The 24,246-nt window shown below is 35.4% G+C and overlaps 2 protein-coding genes, 1 long non-coding RNA gene and 2 other non-coding genes across 7 annotated transcripts; 2 read left to right on the forward strand and 3 right to left on the reverse strand.

The window, feature by feature from the left end:
* Positions 1-589: 589 nt before the first annotated feature.
* Positions 590-673, reverse strand: LOC130716424 (small nucleolar RNA snoR118). The gene has a single exon (XR_009012037.1). It is a non-coding gene; the product is annotated as a small nucleolar RNA snoR118 (small nucleolar RNA).
* A 76-nt stretch (positions 674-749) lies between these two features.
* LOC130716392 (small nucleolar RNA R66) lies at positions 750-823 on the reverse strand. The gene has a single exon (XR_009012008.1). It is a non-coding gene; the product is annotated as a small nucleolar RNA R66 (small nucleolar RNA).
* A 2,652-nt stretch (positions 824-3,475) lies between these two features.
* LOC130711075 (DNA replication licensing factor MCM2) lies at positions 3,476-8,700 on the reverse strand. The gene is made up of 17 exons (XM_057560532.1): positions 8,393-8,700; positions 8,095-8,276; positions 7,540-7,700; positions 7,243-7,432; positions 6,929-7,148; positions 6,632-6,839; positions 6,236-6,370; positions 5,953-6,144; positions 5,697-5,869; positions 5,420-5,608; positions 5,181-5,297; positions 4,906-4,990; positions 4,679-4,828; positions 4,448-4,573; positions 4,182-4,364; positions 3,843-4,004; positions 3,476-3,756 (listed from the first exon to the last, which is right to left on the reverse strand). The coding sequence occupies exons 1-17, from the start codon at positions 8,590-8,592 to the stop codon at positions 3,634-3,636; spliced, it is 2,796 nt and encodes a 931-aa protein (XP_057416515.1). The 5' UTR covers positions 8,593-8,700; the 3' UTR covers positions 3,476-3,633.
* A 900-nt stretch (positions 8,701-9,600) lies between these two features.
* Positions 9,601-12,099, forward strand: LOC130714021 (uncharacterized). 2 transcript variants are annotated; one of them, XR_009011107.1, is made up of 3 exons: positions 9,601-9,769; positions 10,318-10,420; positions 11,114-12,099. It is a non-coding gene; the product is annotated as an uncharacterized LOC130714021 (long non-coding RNA). The 2 variants fall into 2 exon arrangements; XR_009011108.1 differs by having other exon boundaries at positions 10,318-10,401.
* A 9,531-nt stretch (positions 12,100-21,630) lies between these two features.
* On the forward strand, positions 21,631-23,789 carry LOC130715317 (WRKY transcription factor 71-like). 2 transcript variants are annotated; one of them, XM_057565397.1, is made up of 3 exons: positions 21,631-22,213; positions 22,583-22,759; positions 22,985-23,789. In XM_057565397.1, exons 1-3 carry the CDS (start codon positions 21,669-21,671, stop codon positions 23,517-23,519), a joined length of 1,257 nt encoding a protein of 418 aa, XP_057421380.1. In that variant the 5' UTR covers positions 21,631-21,668; the 3' UTR covers positions 23,520-23,789. The 2 variants fall into 2 exon arrangements, with proteins under 2 accessions (XP_057421380.1, XP_057421381.1); XM_057565398.1 differs by having other exon boundaries at positions 21,636-22,213; positions 22,586-22,759.
* The last annotated feature ends 457 nt before the right edge of the window (positions 23,790-24,246 follow it).

A 24,246-nucleotide genomic window follows, 5' to 3' on the forward strand; every position in this document is an offset into this window, starting at 1 on the left:
TAAGATAAATAAGATGATGGAAAACTTGGTTTTTTTTTTCTGTGTCCAAATCAAACGAACCAAATCTCTATTTATAGAGAAAAAAAAATCATGAATTTGGTAAAAAAAATTATTTTTTAAAATTATTTTTTGAATGAAATAACTGAGTTGGAAAGATTAGGATAAACGAAAATCGCCCAGACCAATCAAACAACACCACGTGTCCCACTGCAGGTTTCAACTGTGTTTAATTTTTTAAACTTCTCTCTCCCCTTTCAACTTTCAACACTTATTTTAAACACCATTACACACACATTTCAACATTAAACACACCCCTTTCAACACCATTGTAGATGGTCTTACTAATTGCAAGTTTTGAAAAAAAAACCAAACAAAATTCGATATTAAAATAACATTATTTGAGAAAAAAAAGGCCAAATTCATTCCTTTTATCTTTTTTCTTGTGAAGTTCACATTGTTGTGACTTATGAGGATAACGGCAAGCAATAAAACAACCAGAAGAAAGTGCTAATATTAATTATTGAAACTAAAATATGAACCCAGATAAGAGGGAAAACAACTATATCACAAATTATAAGAAATAGCAAAATAGTCAGACATAGCTTTCTAGGCTTGCATTACATCAAACGAAACAGCTTTAGCTGCTCAGAGCCCAGTGCATATCATCATCCATTTTCATTTTTATCATATAAAACAAAACATTATAATTTGATAAAGAAAAAACAAAAAATTAGTAAGGATTGAAGAGGATCCTCAGAGATTATGCTTATAGTTGTCATCCAATTATATAATCAGGTCTCAAAGATTTCATGCCATCATAGGATCCAACGATTCATAATCCAAATCAAAACCAGAAGTGAAAAATCGAAAACATTTACTAGAATTTTGGCAAGCCATAATTCACTGTGCCTGGGTAAACACGAAGGCAAAGTGACTCAACATGTCTGCACAAAATCTAAGCCTCCTTATCATATAGATGAAGAGATAACCTTGAATCAACAGGATTTGAATCAAAGCATCTCAAGAGGAGGCAGATGAAGGAGAATATTTGATGAAAGAAATGAAAAATCAAGAACAGAACAACGCAAAAACACACAGAATGAATCGCTGCCTTCGGCGAAAGAGGAAAAGGTTTTTGTTGAACCTACGGCGTGAATGTGACTTATATAATGGGAATTAGGGTTTTGCTTTCTCTGTGAGGGTGAAGAACGCGTTTTATTACGAGTTTACCCTTTCATGTTTTATTTGTTTGGTCGTTGGAGGTCCATAGAATGGTTACAAAGCCCAAACGGGTGGCCCGTTGTGTTTGGTAGACAAAATTAAGCATAATTGCGACATGATAGATGAGTTGTAAATTCACTTTTACTAGTGGGTACAATTTGTAGAGCATAACATTTCTCCAACCAAGACGACATGATGAATAATGAGCGTTATTTATGGCTAGTGATAAAGTATTCTCACTTCCACACTGACTAGCATTGATCATTAGAATTTCAATTGACCATATCCTACCCTTAATACTAATTTGAGGAGAATCCATCTCCATAACACTTCATCTAACGCAACAACCTCCTTGCTTTGCCTGTTAGAATTTTATGGGTTTGTGTTTCTATTGATTGGTAGATTTCAGTTTAATGAAATAGGGCTGAATGGATAACTTCATAGTTATCCTAGAATCTCATGTAATTATGTGAACTATTATGAGTTTAGGGATCATCATGTATATATTTATACCTATTGAGCTTAAGCTCAAGTGAGCTTGAGTGTGTTCGATTTTTGTGTATGAGCCAAGTAAATGACCTAGGACCCATGATGGATATATATATAAAAGTCAGGATCCCTCTCCTCTCTTGAGCCATAGTTGCGCAATCTTTTAGTCTGCTTACACCCTCCAAAATCATGATCTAACTCTCTTTTTCTTTCTCCCGTCATTTTGCCTCTCTTTCTCCCGCTCTACCATTGAGCTCTTGATGGGAGAAAGAATAAGAGAGCAAGATCGTGATCCTGGAAGGCACACTTGTGCACGACATCTCACTGCAGGTAGATTTTTGAAGAGACACACAATTTACATATTGATATAGAAATTGGAATTAACATAGCTTTGTAACATCAAAATGATGATGACTCATTCTTGGCTATTGTGTTGCCAATGTTTAGCTTGGGAGCCAAAAAAATTCAATTGAATATAATTAAAAAGTGTCACATCATAAAAAATGTTTGTTTCTTGACCAAATGTGAACGGAAAACTAATAGTGCAATGTAAATGTACGAGACTAAAATTGAGATTTTTAAAGTAGATGAATCATTTTGCACAAAAGCTAGAAGTGAGACACCCAAAGTGCAATTAAGAAAAAAAAAAGATATTGCTACCATCAGCCCCCCTTTTTTAACAACAATGCAAAGATTACCATTTAAAAATTGTCAAATGATACTCATATCAGTGAGACAATCCTCCCATTTAAATGCAATCCTCCCGATAAAAAGGACAGACATTATTCATTCCTAAAGTGTGCTAAATTCATATTGCAAGAAAGCATTGCTGCCTTATTTATTTAATCTCTTATTTATAAGGGGTGATCAAGCTTTGCTTAGGAACATTATAAAAAAAAAAGCTTTGCTTAGGAACATGTGTTTAGGGGGTATTGTGTGTATATGGTCCATATATATATGGTCATTCATTATTGAACACAGAAGACATTAGGTGGGGACTGGTTGCTTGGCTGAGGGGCAAAGCTTAAAAAGGCTCATAAATTTTATTAAAACCTAAAACAGCGTTGCAGGAAAAAAAAAAGGTATAGATAGTCCTATTGGTATATTTTTGTTTTGATAATGGGAAAAACAGTTCAAAATGTGAAGGTGCTGAAAGACTTGTCCTTAGATGACTTTAAAACAAGCAAAAGACAAATAGACTCCAAATTGGTAAGTAAAACTTTTGCATTATCCTGACAACATAGGTACAGCAATATTTTTAATATTGTTACTATTGGTCTTATGCAAAAGTTATGTTGTCTTTTGGTTACTATTGTCATCGAACATCCATTGATTGATGAAAACACTCACAAATCATAAAGCTTGCACTAGGATTTCAGGAATAAAATACACAGCAACTATATTACTCCAATACAAGACCAAGTTTCAATCATGATTAGAGAGACAAGTTTCATCACAGCACACCATCAAATTCCATGTTGATGTTCAAAAAAATTCACCACTGCGATGGATTAGAAGAAAGCCATTCATCTTGAAGGGCATTATAGCTGCAACTGCAAATGCATCTAATTGAGAAGGGCATGTATCATCTATCAAGTGAAGACCGTCATTATTTCAAAGAAAATTTAATATTTTTACTTTGCCATCTATTGTGGTCTCGGACCAGAGACAGATACCATTGTACCAGAAAGCAACCATTGCTTACAGTTATATTAGGTAAAAGACATGCTACTTTTAGTAACACAAGTGATGAGGACAACGGTGCTGAAAATAATTAAAGTTTAAACTGCTATAATATTGACAATGTCAACATAATGGCCCCAAAGTCCAAACCACTAAAGAGCAACCTAGTGACGGTGAAATCGTACAAAATTATAAGTTAACCCAAACACATCCGTAGGCAAGATAGCTCAGATCAAACATTCAAATTTCATTGTGGAGCAATACCCTAATCACTCCTCGTTCTTCATCTAATGCAAAATTGCCACTAGAGAAGAGGCTACTACTGAAGAAGGGTTTCAAATCATATATTTCATGATCCTGAGCCTGCACATTGTTTAACAAACTTGTCTGAGTCACTATTATCTCAGTTCAACAACAAAGGCTAAATGTTATTAGTTATTGGTTATTACCTTGTTGACGAGATCATCTAGTTTGACATCTACATGCGTTAGACCTGAAGCAGATCCAGAAACAATTTCTTCGAAATGCAAAGCATTCTTTACAAGCTCGCGGAGAAGATAATGGAGTAATTCATTGTAGTCCTTCTTGAAAGTTATATACTTCCGGAAGCTCTGCAAAAGCAAGTCCAATGTTAGGGGAAGAGCAATTGTCCAGCACAAATTCCACGAATTTCTAAAATTTATAATTGCGAGGCAAAAGGCAAATAAAAAAGAAAAGTAAATTTGTAACAGAATGCCAGAAAATGTCAGGAAATAATCAAATTCAAGACATTCAGAATCTTTCTATACCTTCTGCAGCGCTTTCTGTACCCCAAACTTTTGAGTGGAAATGAATGAATCAAGTAGAACACGAATTGCCATGTCCACATCCTCTTGTGTGACATGCTTTCTGAGATGCATTCTCGCATGAGCTTCAGACATCCTTATCATTGATTCGATGTGCCTTACAGCAATGGGAACTCCTTGTCCGTGCTAAACAAGAGAATAGCAGCATGTTAGTAAAAAGCCAACACAAACAACAAACAAAAGTTTGGTAAGAAGGGACAGGACATTACAGAAGATTCTCTCCGCAATTCAGCATATACATGTGTCAGTTTATCCAAATCAGCATCTTGTAACCTCGGAAAGACATTCAACTTGGCATAGGTAATGTACTTCTTCAGCAGCTCCTGAGGAAGTATCTGCAAACAAGCCAAACATCTCTTAAGAGTTAGGACACACCAGAAGACACAATATATGTTTACCTGAATTAAGATTAATAGCAATAACAGGATCTGAGTAAGAACCTCGGGATCAGCTGGCATGGAAGCTCCATAAGCATCTGCGGCCTCACTCAGGGACTTGTCATCTCTATTAGCACCCTTGGGTTGTGACTTATGATGACTATCAACTACAAACGTTGCAAGCAACTCATCAGTGACCGGATCAACCACATCCTGTAAAATAAAGAACACCCTCAATAAATATGAACAAACAAAAGATTTACAGTACAAGCAATGAATATAGATATAACCTTGACAACGCAGAGGATGTCAAAACGAGAAATGATAGGATCTGTCAACTCAACATTTTGAGAAAATGTTTTTGAGGAATCATACCTGCAAATCCAACAGAGTTAACATGAAAAACAGCTCCGAAATTAGATGCTTGGAAAATGAAACTGAACCATGTATCAGTAATCATTAACCATCTTTTAATAAGTACGACAAAGAATTTAAAGTCCAAGCTGGGAGTAATGAACTCTGCAAACTTTCCCTCAAATACAAGTAACCTTGTGTGTTTGCTTACCTGCCTCCAACAGGATTGGCAGCAGCAATGACAGAACACCGTGCCTGAAGAGATGTGACAATTCCCGCTTTTGATATGCTTATGCTCTGCTGCTCCATTGCTTCATGGATACTTACCCTGATATCACATATATATCATAATGGTCAAGCATAAAGGGAAACTTCTCTTCCTACAGTCAGGGTGTGACCTAGCAATATGTAATTTATAAATCTCAAAAGCAATTAGATCTATTTTCTTACCTATCCTGGTCATTCATCTTGTCAAACTCATCAATAAGACAAATTCCTTTGTCAGCAAGAACAAGGGCTCCCCCCTCAAGGGTCCACTCCCTTGTGACTGGATCCTTGTGAACAGCAGCTGTGAGACCAACAGCAGAAGCCCCTTTGCCAGTAGTGTACACAGCTCTCTGCCCAGTTTTTTCAACGTACCTTGCAATGTAATTTTCGAATAGTTATTTTTAAATTGATCACCATTACGAATCGAAAGAAGTCCATAATATATAACAAGAGTTTATACTTGAGAAATTGAGACTTGGCAGTTCCTGGATCACCGAGAAGAAGAACATTTATGTCACCTCTCAGTCGATGTTTTCCTTGACCACTTTTTTCCTGACCTCCGAACATAGCTAAAGCTATTGCAGTTTTTATGTCCTCATGACCATAGATTGATGGAGCAATAGACTTGATAATCTGAAATTCAATTTATAGCCCATTACATAACAAGTAAATGGAAAAATAAAATAAAGTACCAATTAAAATTCTAGGGAACAAACCCTTTCGCCGACTCGGGGGTCTTTGGATAATTCTGCAATATCTTTTATGTCTTCTTCTGTAAGTTTGTAGGCAGAGAAGAGATCTTGTTTCTTTGTAACATGATTAGCCTCAATAACAGTGGCAAACACCGGGAACCCATTCTTTGTGTTTAGGGATAAGTCGAAGTTATTGGTATAAATACCTGTGACCTCCTGAAACATTTTAACGGAATGTAAGGAAACATAAGGTTTATTTCATAACACCAAAGACCTAAAAATATCGAGTTCAGGTAGAGGAGGATACAATTTCTTCGCCGGGTCGAGCACAGTCAATCTGATCATTCAATAATATCACTTCCTTGTATCGAGGAAGCCGACCTGCAGGAACTATTCCTGGGCTTTCTTGGAGACTAAGCTTTTGAAAATTCCTGTAAATTGTCTGCAGCAAGCAAAGCATTGAATGAAAAAATTAATTTATTTGTCTTTCCAGCAATTTGGTTATCAACTTATTTAGCACAAGAAAATCCATTTTTTTTATCATATGAGAATCAAACAACGATATGACTTTAATTGAGCAAGCCTAACACAGTTATTTGGCCAAGCTGAAGTGGAAAGCAATAATCAGCAAGATAAGTGTCCTTATTCACAACTTCTTTAGCAAAAGCAAAGTTATAGAACACAATGATTTGTTAAGTTGTACCTGCTCAATATTGACAATAAATGGTCCTTTTGATTGACACTCGGGACAGGATCCAACTTTCACCTCCGAATAGGAATTTTGAAAGAAGGGTCCCAAAATGGCCCCACACTTGTTACAGTCATATTTCACCTGCTGCAGCTGGGGGAAAACTCCGGAACGCCTTGTTACTACTCCCCCAATTCGGATCATTGTATTTAAGTGGATCTGCCTGCTCATAGATTCAAACTTTAAGTTATACATCCAATGGAATAAAGGAGAGGAGAATGGAGTAACACATCAGTTGGTGTATTTTGTTACCTAATATTTCGAATCTGATCATAAACTGGCAAGTTGGTTATACGAACATAAATCTTTTGATGTATATTTCTGTAATTTGGATGCAATTGAAAGACAACGTTTTTGGCAACATCTTCCATCACTTCTAAAACAGACTGAGGTGCATCAGCAAGCCAAATGGCAATGTTGGGATGCACATAGATAAATTGTTTGTAATCTATCTCCAAACTGCACTTGTCCTCTGCAATTAGAAGACACGATTAGAAAACTGAAGAGGAGAACATACAGTTCAATGCCACAAGCACAAGACTAATAGACTCTAAAAAATATATTACCTGACACCATCTCACTTATCAGTCGCACATATTCAAAGTCACCATGTTCATTTTTTGGATTGACATACGTGAGGAGGAATTCCTTGAATTTCCTGGCTATGAAGCGGCGCACTTCATCCCTTGTAACCCACTCTCGAAGTGTTCCTTGAACAATGTACATCTCATGGCCACCATCATCATCATATTCATCCTACACTCCATGTAATATACCCATGTTAATTATGGAATAAGATCAACAATGTAGCCGCTAGAACACTTTCCAGGGAAAAAAAGAGACAAACTGAAAGCACATAGTACCTCATACCCATCACCCTCAGTTTGATCAGTCATGGGAACATCTTCTCTTGAGTGTCCTCGTTGAGACCTCCCAGGTGAGCTTTGATCATCATCGCTTGGTATAGGCTGCCTAAAATCAGCTCGAGTCCTCTTAGAAGGCCTATAGCTGTCATCATCTGTATCTGCAATAAAAGGGACACATATCAACACCACATGTCTTCTAAATGGAACTCTTGGCTAACAATAATAACTAATACAAGCTATAAAAGTTCCTCTATTGCTATCTTAAAATTTGCACCCTAAAGATCATATGCATCATATATATCTATTAGCCATACATCAGTGTTCATTTCCAGATAGATTCTGATTCCTGTTCAATCAATCAAACAATTCCTCAAATGAAATGCAATCGAATTCTACAATATCCATATGAAGTCCGTAATTCAATTTTCAACCTCAAGTGCATTTTCAGGAGTAACTGATTCTTTGATATACAGCAACAAAACAGCTTTCAAAATAGCAGTGGAATCAAATTGAAGCCAAATCAAGTCAAATTAGTTGAGAGGATGAAAGTACCCTGGTCATGGAGGAGTTGAGGGAGCTTGTTGCGATTGGAAGCGCGACCATCACGGGCTTCAAGCTCGATCTCAGCAGCCCTACGATCCTCTATGACCTGATCCATATCTCTATCATCCTCCATGGAGTCATCCAAGCCAACCGATTCGAACTGGTCAGCCTCATCCATCCTTCTATAATCACTGTTAATTCATTCCAATTGAATCAATTAGGGTTTCGTTACACTAAAAAACAACGAAGAAGAGAGAAATGGAGAGATCGAGAGAGAGAGAGAGAGAGAGAGAGTGAGGATACTAACTCCATGAAATTGTCATTGTAAAGATCCTCTCCGTCTTCTTCTTCTTCGATAGGTGGTTCATCGTCGCGGATGATTTCGGGATCGACGGAAGCCTCGTCATCGTCGGAGGAGGCGCGGCTGGTGTGGGTGTGAGGAAGCTGGTCAGTGTTGAAACCGGCGGAGGGTGATGACGGCGAATCAGGATGCGGTGATGAGGCCATTCCTCCTCTTCTCCGAATCGCTTTCTCGCGCTGCTTCTACGTTCTACCAATTTCGCTCTTTCTTCTTCTTCTTCTTCTTCTTTTCTCAGTTCTCTGCTTCTAGGGTAACGAGATGCTAGGTCGATAGATATGAAACCATCTTTGGTGAAGAAGGGTGGGGTCCATCCATTTGGCGGGAAAACTTTGGCGCCATTTCTCTCGCTTTTTGGGCTCACGCTTAATGGGCTGAGGCCCAAAATAAGGGACCAGAGCTCCAAATACAAAAATAAAGCATAGGTTCAACTTTTCGAACAAAAAAAGAAGATAAAAGGAAGGAAAAAAAAAATTGTAGTTAAAAACACCACTCTCACCCAAAGTCACACTACCCGCTTGCATAGTAGGAGTAATTTTCTAGAATATGAGTTAAACAGTTTTCTAAAAGAGAGATGCTATATAACACGACAATTTTGGTGCACGACTTGAACAAATTATAACGTGGGACTTTTGACGGAAATCATGGAGGTGGTTTTGATTGAGAAGATAGTAAAAAATGTGGAAATCACGGCACATAATTAGTCGTGCAGTGTCGTTGATAAAACAATTGTGTCAAATAGGATTTCCCTTTCTAAAAATTAAAATGTGGAATGTGTTTTCATTTTGAAAATAAGAATCCGATAGTGTAAATATCAAAATAGCTTCTGGACATTGTATTTGAATTCTCAGTACACCTTTTTATCTCATATTTTATTGAAAGAGATATGCAACTGTTTCTCGAACATATGATATGACGGCATCCATCAAAGAGAAAAATATTACAAGTGGGTATTGTGATTTTTTTTGTCAAAGGGGTGTTGTGTACTAAAAATCCCGAATTCCCAAAGAATCAACAAAAGCTCAATATATCCAAGGTCCATCACCAAATGGGCCCAAAATAAACCCATCATTGGGGTTTGACCCAGAAGAAATGGACTACGAAAGGGCCCAAAGCAAAGCAACAAGAACATGAAATTTCCAGGTTGGTGTTGACTGATGAGTTGAGGAAACAACACGACCAAAAATGACTTCTTCTTCCTGTTCCTCTTCTTCTTTAGCTCGAGGAACGGAGCGAGGAGTGATCACGGTGCTCTGGTCGATTCGTAGAGGATGTTCAGACTTATCTCACTTAGTCAGGCTTTGATTTCAACTCTGCTCCTATAAGGTCTTCTCTTTCTTCAGTTACAAATCCTTGCCTTTCCTTTCATAGTCAAAGACATTGATGTCAACATATAACTGATTGTATTCGTAGCTATTAGGTTGTAATTCGATGATAATTGAAGAATTTTCAGTTTTCATGCATAGGTACATATTGCAACTTCACATGACCCTATTGAAATTTATGTGTCCTGCTGTTTTTAATGTGAACTTTAGGCAGCTTTCAAAGTGAGAAGTTCATTCCTTCACTTAATGGAGCATCATGTGCAAATTTCTGTTTTGCATTATGTAAGTTTCACTTTTGTAGTTGAATTGTAACAGAACTGGCAATTATAGAATGAGAAGTTCTCAAGCTTTATTAAATTTGAGGCCAACTCCATTATCTTTTCCTTATTGTGCAGGATTTATACTTCCAAGATTATAATAAAGAATTTCTACTCACATTATCAATTGCTAAGCTTAAGTTTTTTAAAATCTTAAACTGTCTGTATGAGTGTTGCCTTTTTTCCCCTCTGTATTCACTTATTGATGGTACTGATTTGTTGTGGCTGTTAGGCGAAGATACCGGATGTTGAAATTTGCTGAGATGTAGCTGCTACATTGCAAGTTCAGAAGGGTCCTGGTGAGGTGTGTTTGGAGGTTGTTTTCACATAAACTAGTAAGTTGTTTTGGTGAGATATGTTAGATATGAATGGTCATATTAGCTGTTATTAGACAGCTAATATTTTGTGCATCTTATTTTGTTCTTGCATATAAAGCTACCCTCACTGTCTATGCACTAATTGATGTACTGTTAGTACATTCTAAAGTCTTCCTAACCTTCTTCCTTTTGAGGAAAAAATGCATATGAAAAGGCTATAGAGAGATAGAGAGAAAAGGAGAAAGGGAGAGAGAGTCTGCTATCACAAATGGTGCAACCTATTATTTAGAAATATCGTTATTCCTTATTGGAATCCTTGATTTCCCAATCTTGGTCATTGAGATCCGTAGTCAATTTAGATTAATATTTAAGGATAGATAATAGATACTACCTCTGACATTTTTTTCTTAATATATTTTTCATTTCAAAATGTTGTAACTCATGAAAAGAAAAGTTACTTTATGTTCATTGGCATTTGTCAATTGCTAACCCCTAATAATTTTTTGGTCATCCAAAACATGACTGGGAGTTTGCTTTTGTGTGAATATATTCACAAGCTTGCATTTGGGAAAATGTTTTATGGCTGGTAGCAAATGTCATGTTGGAAAATTCATTTGAAGAGGTCCTTCCCTGTTCGTTTTAGGTGTTATTGCTGTCTCTTTCTTTTGTCAGTTGTTTTCCTACTTAGTACATTATAAACTTCTGATGCAGGCTACTGGTCTTCTACAGAAGAACCTGGATTATGATAAAGCCGGTTAAGAAGTTCTTATTGCTAATCTATTGTTCTTGAGGGACTAGGTTACAATAACTTAGGTCAGATTGCTAATTGTCAGGTGCTCTTTATCTCTCTGTATGTTCACCATGCTTACTCATCAAAAGTGAATTAATGTTCATGGCATTGGCATCAGACTTGCATTGCATGGCCAAGCATTGTAATCCCTTAATAACTTAGGGAGTGATTACTAGGAGTCTGAAAGCATAGCCACAGTCACATTGGTGAGCTTGGGCTCACTCTTTTAGTCAATAAGCCCGTTTGGATACGGCTGGGAGCTTATTAGAGCCACTTTGCTTCAATTTGGTATTCATGCCAACAAGTGCGACCCTTCCCTCTTTGTCTAAATTGGATCCTCAGCTATTCTCTACACTTTGGTCTATGTTGATGATACTATCATTACATGGAGCTCCACTCAACTTATCAATCACTCCATCTCTTCAGGCCTTGTTCTACGGCCTTGCTTGGAGCAGCTGTGAAGCTGAATATCATAGCCTAGCTCAGGTTACTGCAGAAATCTTATAGGTCCAAACTTTGCTGCACAAACTCAATGTGGTTACCACATCCCCCGTTTTCTTTTGCGACAATTCCATTGCATTTTTCTTGCACACAACCCAGTTCCTCATTGCAATTTATTCATACCTACATCTTAAGTTGGGGTTTCTATACGTTTTCAGTTGCTGAGTATGATTCTAATTCCTGTTCACCTTCTAATGTACATGGATTGTGTTGCTGATTTATCCTAATTCTGGTTTCACTGCAGTAGAATATGTCGAGGAGAGGAACTCGTTTTGTTACATGTTGATTAACTTACTAGTTTCTTTATGTTTGTAAAATTACTGTATGCAGGTCCAATGTCATGGTTTATTTAATATGATTCATGTGGATATTTTCTGCTATGCAATATATAATTTGCTTTGTTTAATTTTATCATTCTAGTGTTAAGGTTGATTGTCTGGTCAAGCTGTTAATTTGAATTGAAAATCTGGGATAGGAGGACAATCAATCAAAAGGGCCCCATAGAATCCTCAGCTTGTAAATGAAGGATGTAGAATCATGGGATATGACGTGTGATCCAATAATGATATTATCCATAGTCAACTGGTCTCATGAAAAATTTCTAGAACACAGGTTGATCTAGGATCTTATGGTTTGACTGGTTCAAGAGTTAGGTGAAGTGGCACTGTTATTGATGTGACAAAACAGCATTCATGGTTGTGTTCTACCATGACATGTGGTTGAATATTATATGGTTAGTAGCAGGCTAATTAATTTTCTGGGCATGGACTCTTTACATGGGGACCCATAAACGACAGTGTCACAAGTGAAATGCATAATCAGCTTTCTTTTCTTCTTTCAAATTATTATAATGGTATTTTTCCCATATATATTTTGATCTTAACAGATTTCACTTGTTCTTATTAAAAATTAGTGCCAGTCCAAGTTTCTTGCCTATTATCTTTTAAGCCATGTGCGGTGGAAAACAACGATGAAAGTAAAAGTAAAATCACAATAGATAATCACATGAGTTTAGGGAAATTGCTACTATTTACAGTGATTATATGTCTCACTGCGGTTTTTCCATGTACTAGATTGAGTAGATTCATAGTGGCTTGCTTTTTTAGCTTGAAGCTAACATCTATATCAATATTATTATCAGTTGTTTACTATTAGCTGGTAATAAAGTTGAAAAGGGCTTCGTGGGCCAAAGATGTGTCACCTTATGAACCAAGAGTATATAGTAGCTGACTTTTTGGTTGGTAGTATTCCTACATCTCAAAAATCTTATCGTTCAGTCACTTATATATCTGTCAAAGAACCAGGAAGGTGTCAAGCCGGGGACCCTGGCCCATAAATTGATGGTCCAATCCTTCTCCATTGGCATGTTACTTGACACCCTAGAGATAAAGTCAACCATGCTTAACATACTTTCTCATTCTTAGTGCGTGTTTAGATTTTTGTTGAACTCAACGTGAATCTATATTAAAGTAAATGTGTCAAAATCATGTTTGTTTGATCTACATCTCAAAGTTGCAAATTCTAATTTTTCCATTGGTGCCTTGAGGGATTTGAAATCATGTTTAGATGGACTTAAATGTAAAACGAACATCTTGTCCTTCATCATCGTTATTGTTTGTTTAAATTAGCGTGTTTCAACTTAAATAAACTTTCATCTCCTTCATCTTAATTAATGAGAAAAGATCAATTTAATTTTTTATCTTTCATTTACATGTACCTAAACATAGTTGCTTTTTTTTTTGTCAAAGTGCTTTACTTTCTCAAGGTTCATGGTCAAGAATCCAAAAGAAGGCAAATGTTGTCATATTGTGGGTAGCAAGTAAACTCTAATTATAGTGGGCCATCAAGTATTGAACAAACAAAAACAAACAAAGAGGTTGATGAAGATTTCAAAAAAGGTAATAATGTGTTGCATGAATACAAAGATTGTGTGGATTATAGCAAACAAGTTTGTATTATTATAATATATATTTGTGTATTTGTGGTGTTATTGTGTATTGCTCTCATTAGGGTTAGATTACATTTGGTTTGTATTATTGTATATGCCATTTGACTTGTCTTATACCATAGCCTTGGGAAGTTTTGACCCAAAAAAGAAAAGAAAATTGAATTTGCTTAAAAGGAGAAGAATACGAGTAAGGGATATTTTGTACGAATATATATGTAGTAGTTTGTATTGTGCGTCCCAAATGGTTATCAAAGATTGCAATTTGCAAATCTAACTTCCATTGATATTTAAAACTTAATTACTGTTAATAAGCTATCTTATTCAGGTAATCAAAATTTAAAATTTAAAAATCAGCAGAGGCATATAATTCACAATTATGTTACTTTCATTTCAATTACCGAAAACTGTTGGTGTGTACTGTGTACAATCTGATGAATTCTGATGTGCGTGGCATATTCTAAAACACATACTAATCTACTCAGGAATTGTAATTAATCTCTCCAAAGCGCTGCAATTAACAACATCCACTTATTTATCAATAGATAAATGTATACCGTTCTATATCCAGCAAATAATTGAGGCCTGAAGTGACACAAAATACTTTTCTAATGTTATAAGGAAACACAGGAATCTTTCTCAAATTGTAATCTTTTATCGAAAGTAAGTTATAATCAACAATGACATTATGGTGTAGCTTCTTTAAATGTCGATATATAAAGAACACACCGAACATTAACTGATTATACGCAACGAAAGTGGAGTATAAAGTAACCTTCCATATACCACTATACCAGTATTTCATATTCGTAATGTTTTGAAGAATCTATCAATCCAAAATGAGATTGTTTTAATCACCTTGAATAAAATCACCGTGGCTCAGTAATATTTTAACACATATTTAAAAAAATTATAATTCATGACACAAGTTAAAATTTTATGGCGCTATTTAAGATTACGATAATTTTATCTTATATTTTCCCAGAAATAATCCTCTCAATATAGGTAAAATATCAAACCAATAAAAAGTTGGCAAAAACTCAGCTACTACAGCAAAAACCTTCCAAAAATCACTAAAACAACCACAAGCTCTAGCGCCAAACATAACAACCCTAACGTGTATCCACCGGAAGAGGTCTTCATTAAAATTTAAAGCGGCGCCAGGTTCAACCAAAACAGAATCCTATCAAGACGCACGATACCTGCAAAACCAAGAAATTATAATGAACTATAATTATTACAAAATGTATGTTCTGCTGGCGGTATGGCTGGTGGCTTCGAAGGGTTGAAGACTTGGTCCTCTCCCCCTTGGGACATTCTCCAGTTGTTGGAGAATGGTTAGTTTTTGCTTTTGTTTTTGTCTCTTTAGTTGTTATTTTTTCCTTTCCAATCTACCAAAAAAAACCCACAACTTATTAGAATTTAAGTTATGTCTAACTCTACACCAAAAACTTGATTAAATATGGGGATTTTCTACTCTTTTTATGAACTTATATATGGACTTATTTGGCCATATTCATGGTCAAGGGCCGAATACATCTAAAGCATCAAGTTTACAAGTCTGAACATCCATGGATGACCCATTTATGAGTGGCACAATGAATTGATTCAAATAAACTTCGACACTATAGTAAGATTCCAGTCAAGTCTGACACTACTCTAAAATATAGCTTAGGAGTAATGATTGTTTCCTTATATATTAACTTATTTGTCACATTTCTAGTTAATGTAAGACTTCTCAATACAATTGAGTTTCTTACAGTTAAAACTCCCCAATAATTAATCACTCCTCAAAATGATTATATATTTCATGTGCAAAAATAGATAATGGATAGAATATATTTTTTAAATTTACTTTTATAGATATTATTTTTGGTGCATCAGAATGATACAATTCTACAGGGTTTATTCCTAAACCTCATTCTCTCACTTCATATGTCTATTAATTCTTACCACTTAAATTATCATTCGAGTTAAACACAAATTTATTTTTTTAAAACTAAATTCTACAACTAAATTTAATTTTACTCAATTAAATTCAATTCAATTTTCGGTTGAGGCTGAGATCTAATAGTAAAAAATTGTGTAATAAATACATGGGGTAGTTTTGTGTGTTTTTACGTGGTACATGTTGGTGTTGCATTGATTTCCCAAATAGGATCCAAAATATTAGTTGAGATGGAAACCCTAATTTTTGTAAAGGCTTGCACGCAACCCTATGCTGATTGATTTGTCCTTATTGCCTCAGAATTAAAGACCCTTTGTATGTCTCTTTCTGCTCTACGCGTTTTCACCCCTTTTCACCTTTTATTTAATCTAATAAAAAAACTCTGTACTAAATAACACTATTAAATTAATCAGAACTAAAATAATACTTACTATAAAAAAGATATACTTAAAAATGTTGACTTTGACTTCCTTATTGTGCCCGACATCCCATTCCTCATCAGGCACAGTGTGAATGAGTGTGATGCCAACTGAATGAACATGCAGGTAACTAAAATAACAGTAATTTATCCTCAGATTATAGGCCTAGTGGAGATGTGAGAATATAAAAATCAATAATATAATCCAATCTCATGTAAGAAATTATTATTAGAATCAGAAGAAATGAAAAAAAAAATAGTAGTGAATTATTTAAGATAACAAGAAAAGCGAAAGATATGGATGGTGAACTGAAAATATTCCATGCGATGAGAAGCGCCGCAATCATCGGTTCTGTGTTCTTACTTCATAGAAATTAGAGAACAACGCGTTTCTGCTAGCTCTGGTTTTGGTGCTGTAAGCTGTTAAACAAATCACTAGTAACATGGCTAAAAGAGTAATTTACAAATTCTGCAAGGTAAACCTCCTCTCTAATCAAGTTTTTTAAATAAACTATATCCAAACCCACTATAGTTTCAAAATCTATTAGGTTGCTTTTGTTTTGAAGTTACATAAAATAAAATTTGAGAGAATGGTTTGTGTTTGGGCTTATAAGAGTATAAAAATTAAAGTTTTTTTATTAAAAAAAAACCATTTTTAGAAACAAAATTATAAAATAGAAATTATTATAAATATGCTGCATTTTTTACTTCATGGTTTATTTCATAAAAGTGGTAGAAAATGGTTACATGATGGGACCAATGCTATCCGAACATATTTTGCATCACTGAGTTAGATCGGATTGGACTTCAGTGAAAAGTACTGATCCTTTTGTGGTCATCCATGGTCAATCAGGTTAAGATTTCGAAAAAAATATTTTGCCGAAATACAACCCGACTGAGACACTCATTTAAATTGATGGCGAGGCTCATCCCATATGCAGCAATGTAAAGAAAGACAAACCTAGCCTTCATATCAAACAGCTTCATTTGTGTTGCTCATCTCACACAACACAAACAAACCCCTAGCACCCAACCACTTCTCTTCCCAACCTCCCCCATTTGCAGCAAGCTAACAAAAGTCATTTTGAAGAGTGAATGTTGTTAGTATTTTTCAATAAATTTTGTTTAAGTAGACAGAACAAGCTATATATAAAGATTAATAAATTTAACCCAATAAATATTAATAAATGCTCTTCTTCATGTCCAAGCAACAACTAATTAAATTTATTAAATGTCTTTTTGAATTGAAACAAAATTCACTAAGGTTGTCTCTTGACTAGAAAAAACGGATATAGATCACATTTTTAAATATACAGTTCACAAGTTTTTTTTTGAACGTCAGTTCACAAGTTTAATCCAACAAAATTTATATTTCATTTTAATTCTATTACTTTGGTCAAAAGCTGTTGCATGAGTTGACTATGATTTCTAGATCCATAGATTACAGTTACAAGACAGAACAAGTTCAATATAAGAATGAGCCATATTGTGAACTATATAATTAAACAATTAACATATATAAAAATAATGATTAATTAAATCACGGAGGATCTTACGAGCAGCTAAATCAATGAAGTTTATTAAAAAAATGATTTCAACTGGAAATATATATATTAATTTGAATGAAGAGGACTTAAGAAATATATAGATGCTTTTTGAAATTTTTGACTAAACAGAAACTTAAAAAACTTGTTTCCAAGTACCATTAGCGTTAATTAATCATGCTGGATGACTATAAACATTAATCCAAAATGGAAACCATGGATGGGGACACACATCTACAACGTGGCTTTATGTTATTAAAAGTACAAAATGATTTGGTTGAGGTGTTTTAAATTTTTTCTCAACAAATTTATTCGGTGGTAGATTAATCAATTTGTTTTCACATTACTCACTCTCAATGATTCAAATGGGAATATATGTTGTTCAATGAATTGGCAGGTTGATAACGTTTCTAAAATATCATTCCCATCAATTAATAACTTTAAGCGAGTTACATGAACCTTAGTGGGAGGAGAATCCTTGAAGGCTTGAACCTAAACCATGAAAATGTTCTACAATGTTTATTTATAATAATAAGATATAAGAAATTAAACTAGCTAGCTAGATTGTATACATTCTAAGCAGATAGAATATAATGGTCGGTTACAAAATAAAGATGGCAGTTGGAAGTTGCAATTGAATTTGGAGGCCCTCTGTATAAGGCGCATTGTAATTTTCCCAACATTGAAAATGGCCGGTCAACTGGCGAAAATGGCCAAACGCAGAGCTGCCTCGGCCGCAACAGAGTGATCTGAACGTTGTTCCTTCGTACCAAGCTCGGCGGACATCCCTCACAGCAATGCATGTGTGAGTTTGGTTTCAAAGTAGAACTAGTTATTGCTGTGTGGATCCATATAGAGTCACATCTTGGCTGGTACTATTAAATTATAATGAGGAAATAAATAAAAATATAATATAATAAAATAAAATAAAAATATATATTATAATACATATAAATATAATATCACAATATAAAAAATATATATATATATTTTAATACAGATAAATATCAATAAATAAAAATATAATATAATATAATAAATATATATATATATATATATTATAATACAGATAAATATAATATTATAATATCAACTAGTACACTACAAACAAACCACAGTCAAAAGGGGGCTGAGATCCTCTCCGGTGAATTTATCTCAATTTTTTTCCAGTGAACATTTGTGGTGGTTTAGAACCGTCACAAAATGTTGCCAGCTGCCACAAATGTAACTCTGGGTAAATAATTAATCTTACGATTAATTATCATCGGTGGTGAAATATACATTCATTAAGAAAAAAAAAATATTAAAGCGTTGTCTTCAAAGAGACCCCTTTCCACCAGAATGTCTCTCTATTTTAATTTTTTTCTTCTGACAATTGAGATGTTCATCCATTGACTAGTCCAACATTTGATTCTAATTTTTCATGTGTCCGTTAACATCGTTACTTTTAGGAATGAAGCTATAAATAGAAAGGGTTAAGCCCCACCCTTTGAATTTTGCGTCCTATGAATACTTCACTTATTTCAAGAGAAAATTAAACAAACTTACTTAGAGAAGCCTTTAATATCACATTACCTACCTAATATGACAATTTTTTAAAGGAGACAATCTACATCTCTAAATTAGGATGTTTATAGTATTTGATCAAGTCAACATTGATGAACATTCGCTTTTGCACACAAATAAGCAACACTTTCAACTACCACACAAATTGCAGGTGTGACTTAAGTTTCTGCAAAACAAATATACATCGATCCTTTTCATGTTAGCAATATAATGAATGATTGAATGCTTAATTTCCAACACAAGCCATGCACATCATAAAAACAATTGCAAGCCTAGCTAGTGTGCTACATGTGCACATCTAGAATTCTTATGAAACTACCATGATGGAATTCAACATTAATTAATTATTTAGCTAGGATATCTATAGAAGGACGGTTAAAAATTTGATTCACCATGCACCCAACTAAATGCGAGTCATATGATCATATCTAAATAATGTATGGAATCTTATACTATTTATGTGTAGGGGTCTAGTGTGTGTGGGTACGTGTGACCACGAGGTAGCTGGTAAAAGGCAAAATCAATTGCATGCAAAAAGAAAATTAATAAATGCTCAATCTTTCCCACACATCGTACAGGTTAAAATATTTAGCTCCTGGTCGTTGTGACGTGAAGGCAACTTATTGTTTTCTTTCTCTCAAGTTCTCTGTGTACTTCCTCAATCACCATTCTGTTGTGCCAATTGCCAACTTTCACACGATTTAATTTGTATTCCTATTGTGCGGTACTTAGAAATGCCAAAAATGTTTATGTTTAGTTAAGTTGCAATTAATTTTACATGAAAGTTATGGCTTCTATACTGAAATTGTGGTAGAATAGACATGAGACATATAATTAATTATTGTGTTCATACGTATTTTTATGAAAAATCCTTCTTTTATTATTTTTTTTATAAATCACCTCATATACCGTCACTGAACGAACGAATCCAATCAAATTACTTTAAGCAGTGTTGATTGAGGGGAAACAATGGATCTCTGGTGAACACTGCTATTAGAAGTTGGAAGAAGAAGAAGAAGCCTCACGAGACACATCTAGGAGGGGTATCGGTTAGACACTCCAATTACAAAGTTAGTGGCCGGGGTTTCAGGGAAAATTGACTAAATGTTGAAGTAAGAGTGTGTGTTTAATTAATTTGATAGACCTCTCAGTCAAACCTTCCATATAAGAGCGTGGGCTGAGAGGTATTGAGAATTGTGATGAGCGTTTAGTACAACCTCAAACCTCCGCCATTGAATCATTTAACATCTTAAACTTTTGGAATCATGACAAAATATATAAGACCAAAAATTCTAAGCAAACTAGAGTTCATACACGTTTTTACTTTTTAGTATCAATTGCTATTCATAAGCAAGTCTCTAATTTTCACCTTTTTAAGTAGATTACAAATCAGGTACTTTTCTTTTCACGCTAAATTGAAGTGTGAAAATGAAATGAAGGGTGAATGTGGCTGCTTAATGAGAAAGTTCAAAGGAAAATAATGCACTAGAAGAAGAAGAAGAAGAAGAAGGAAGGACCATCACATGCTATCGATCAGAGATCAAGGCCTTTTTTACTTACAGCCCCACATGTACACCCTCTCCCCACGTTCACACACAAACCGGTTGCCGGTCAAATAACCGCGTCTTGTGGAGCCCACCAATGGTCCTATTGCAGTAAACGATACCCGCGCCACCCTCTACCGGAAACCGGCCTTTGTCGGTCACCAGCTAGGTGGGAAACCTCTGTTCTCCAAATCACCAACCCCATTCACACACACATCAACAAAATCCCCAAACTATCCTTTTCTCCTTTTCCTCTTTTTCTTATCCTCTTCTAACCTTATCAATCAATAAGCAAAATCAATATTAATAACTCATATTTGACTGGCATGAATCACTTCTCTTAAGAAAATTGTGTGTTTAATTCTCGTTGCGGATACAGGTGATATGTTGGTCGACGATATGTAAATATCTTGTGTGCTCAATTCTCGTTGCGGATACAGGAGATATGTTGGTCGACGATATGTAAATATCTTTATAAGCGAACTATAATTTTAAAAATATATCATATCTTGTGATGTTGACTAGGGACTGATAAAAAATTTGATGTTGTCAGGGTAATATATACATATAAATTCGTAAAAAAAAATTAAGATATATATAAGTAAGGACATTTTTTATCAAATGAGACACAAGTTGAAGATATTTTTTTACCAAATGAGTCATAAAAAATTACATACTTTTACTATTCAAGTGAGACATTTAACAATGTGAGATACAAGTAATAATTTTTTTACTTAATACTCAAATTTTTGTCAAAATCAAGTGATAGTCTTATCCCTTCATCTGTCCCTAATGGTGACTAGAGCCAAACTCATCCAAACTTAGAAGCAAAATTAATCAGAAGTGTCATTTTTTTTAGTTTACATTAAAAAATGAGGAATAAATGAAAAATGAAAAATGAAAAATAAATGAAGAGATATCATTTTTAACAACAATAAATGAAAAAAGAAAATTGAGGAATATGTGCAAAGCTTTATTTTAAGCAGGGGACAATTCACATTATAAAAGAAATGGAGGAGAAGAGAGAGAAAGCAGAGAAGTCATTCAGCTGCAGCACCATGTCAAATTCTGTGGCATTTTCCGACACTGGGAATCCCAGCTTCGGCTCCATTTTCTCATTCCTCATGGAAAAGATGCCACCACCACCACCCTCACCACCACTACCACCCCTATCACCGCTACCGCTGCCACCATTTCACCAACAAACTTCCTCTTTTGGAAGCTTCAAGGACTTGTTAACAATCGAGGATTTTGATCCTGCTTTGTTTGATTGGAACCCCACCACCACCACCAACACCGCCGCCGCTGCTGACGTCACTTCACCACCACTTTCTACCACCCAAATCAGCCACCCTGTTCCCTCCCCTGCCACCTCCAACATCCTTCCTGAGTACTCTTCTGATGTGCTCAACACTCCAACCACCCCCAACTCCTCCTCAATCTCATCATCGACGAATGGAACAGGGAATGATCGTGCAGAACCAGAACCAGAAGCTGAGAATGATGATGATGGAGATGCCATCAAAGATCAAAACCAGAATCAGAATAAGAATGGGTAAGTGAAAACATCATGATCTCTCTGTTTTTTTTTTGTTTGTATTCTTCATTGAAAAAAAAACATTAATTTTCTGTGTATCGAATTCAGTGAGTTTAGTAAATAGTAAAGAAAAATAACAAAAGCAGAGTTATGATAAAGTTGCATTAGGAGTAGATTCAGGAGGTTTTTCTGAATGTTCATTCAACTTGACCAACTTGACCCGGGTTTTCTGTCTGATTTAATTTATGTCATTTACTCTGGCGTTTTGTCTCTACTGCTTTAACCTCTGTTACTGTTTTTTCCTTTTGAAAATATGAAAGAAAAGAAGCAATTGCTTTAATCAAAAGCTGAAAACAACAAAATCTAATTGATGATATGGTGGTGTAGCAGGTTGAAGGGAAAGAAGCAGAAGCAGGAGAAGCAGGAGAAGAAGGAAAAGAAGGAAAAGAAGGAAAAAGAGCCAAGATATGCTTTCAAGACAAAGAGTGAGGTGGATAATTTGGATGATGGTTTTCGATGGCGTAAGTATGGTCAAAAAGCTGTCAAGAACAGCCCTAACCCAAGGTAATTATCAACCAAACCAAACCACACAAATCTTCTAACATGTTTGATTTCATCATGAATTGTTCATCCAGAATCAATTCTGATAAGAAACTACAAGTCTTAACTTCTGGGTAATCGTGAATCAGTGTAGATAGTGAAAACAAACATGCCATTCATTTTCATTCTCTCTCTTATTTCACTTCACATTTGTTTAGTACTGATTTTTTCTCTCTCCCTTCAACACAGGAGCTACTATCGTTGCACCACCGCTGGTTGTGGCGTGAAGAAGCGGGTGGAGCGATCCTCTGAGGACACCTCCGTGGTGGTCACCACCTACGAAGGAGTCCACACCCATCGGTGCCCGGCTGCAAGGGGTAATTATGGTGGTGCGGCTCCTCATGGACTTGGTTCCAACCAGTATGTGCTGCCTTCACAGGCACAGAATCTCCAAGTTCAAAATTTTCAGAACCAGAATGTGCAGCAAGCTGCACCATCTTTCTCTACAACCCCTTCTTTCAATGCTGCTACCCCTGTACCACCTATCTCCTACAGAAACGCTATTATCCCATTACCTTTCAATGTTGCTAACCCAGCACCTAATACTCACTTTAATACTTCCTCCTTTGGGAGCTTCCTTCAAGGGATCAATGGTGTAGATTTTGTGCAGTCTTCTAGGTTTATGGCTAACAACAACCAGGGTTTGCTAAGGAACAATGGGCTTCTTCAGGACATGTTTGTGCCAGCTCACATGGAATTCGGAGGTGGAGGAGGACGAAGATGAGTAGATCATGGTGCTGAAGCTGATGGAGGAAGATGAGTAGATCATTAATGAACTAATTAATGATGCTTAATTATGGTATTAATGTTAACTTCATGACTTGTAAATTATTTAATATATATCTGGTATGTATGGTTCTTATCAAACTGATGTGATGAAACCTCTCTAAGTCAGGGCCTCTGAGTTGTTTTGTGTGTTTGGAGACTTCTGCTGGTGGCTTGTGTTCATATGAAACATGTTGATATTGGAGGTTCTTCCCTTTTTATTTATAGATATGACTGTGCCCTTTTATGGCTAGATAGATAGAGAGAGAGATTTAGATTCTGATTTTGTCACTTAACTTTTTCTTCTTTCCTTCTATGGATTATTCCCTGTAACTAGATGTTTATTCCATCATCACCCATTTTAGTTTTTGTTTTAATTTGTGTCATCGTTTTTCTCATGTCATTCACATTATATATATTCTCCTTGAGTGCATGTCTTGTTGGATAGGATTAATCAATTATTATTGATGGTGGCAAACCCAATAGTTTTAGGGTTAGGGTTTTGACTTGCATGTGATGAAATCTTGTAGCTAGTTTAGGTGCATAACTTTTCCCACCCAGATATATGCTTGTGGATGAGGTTTTTGGGGAAAGGGAAGTGAAGTGAAGAACTTGGGTGAGTTAATTGGATTAGGAAGGTGAAAAGTTAGAATGAGAGGGAGTGTTGTATATATGTTATGATTGCC

This window comes from Lotus japonicus, chromosome 4 (genome assembly GCF_012489685.1).
Source record: "Lotus japonicus ecotype B-129 chromosome 4, LjGifu_v1.2".
Taxonomy (NCBI): Eukaryota; Viridiplantae; Streptophyta; class Magnoliopsida; order Fabales; family Fabaceae; genus Lotus; species Lotus japonicus.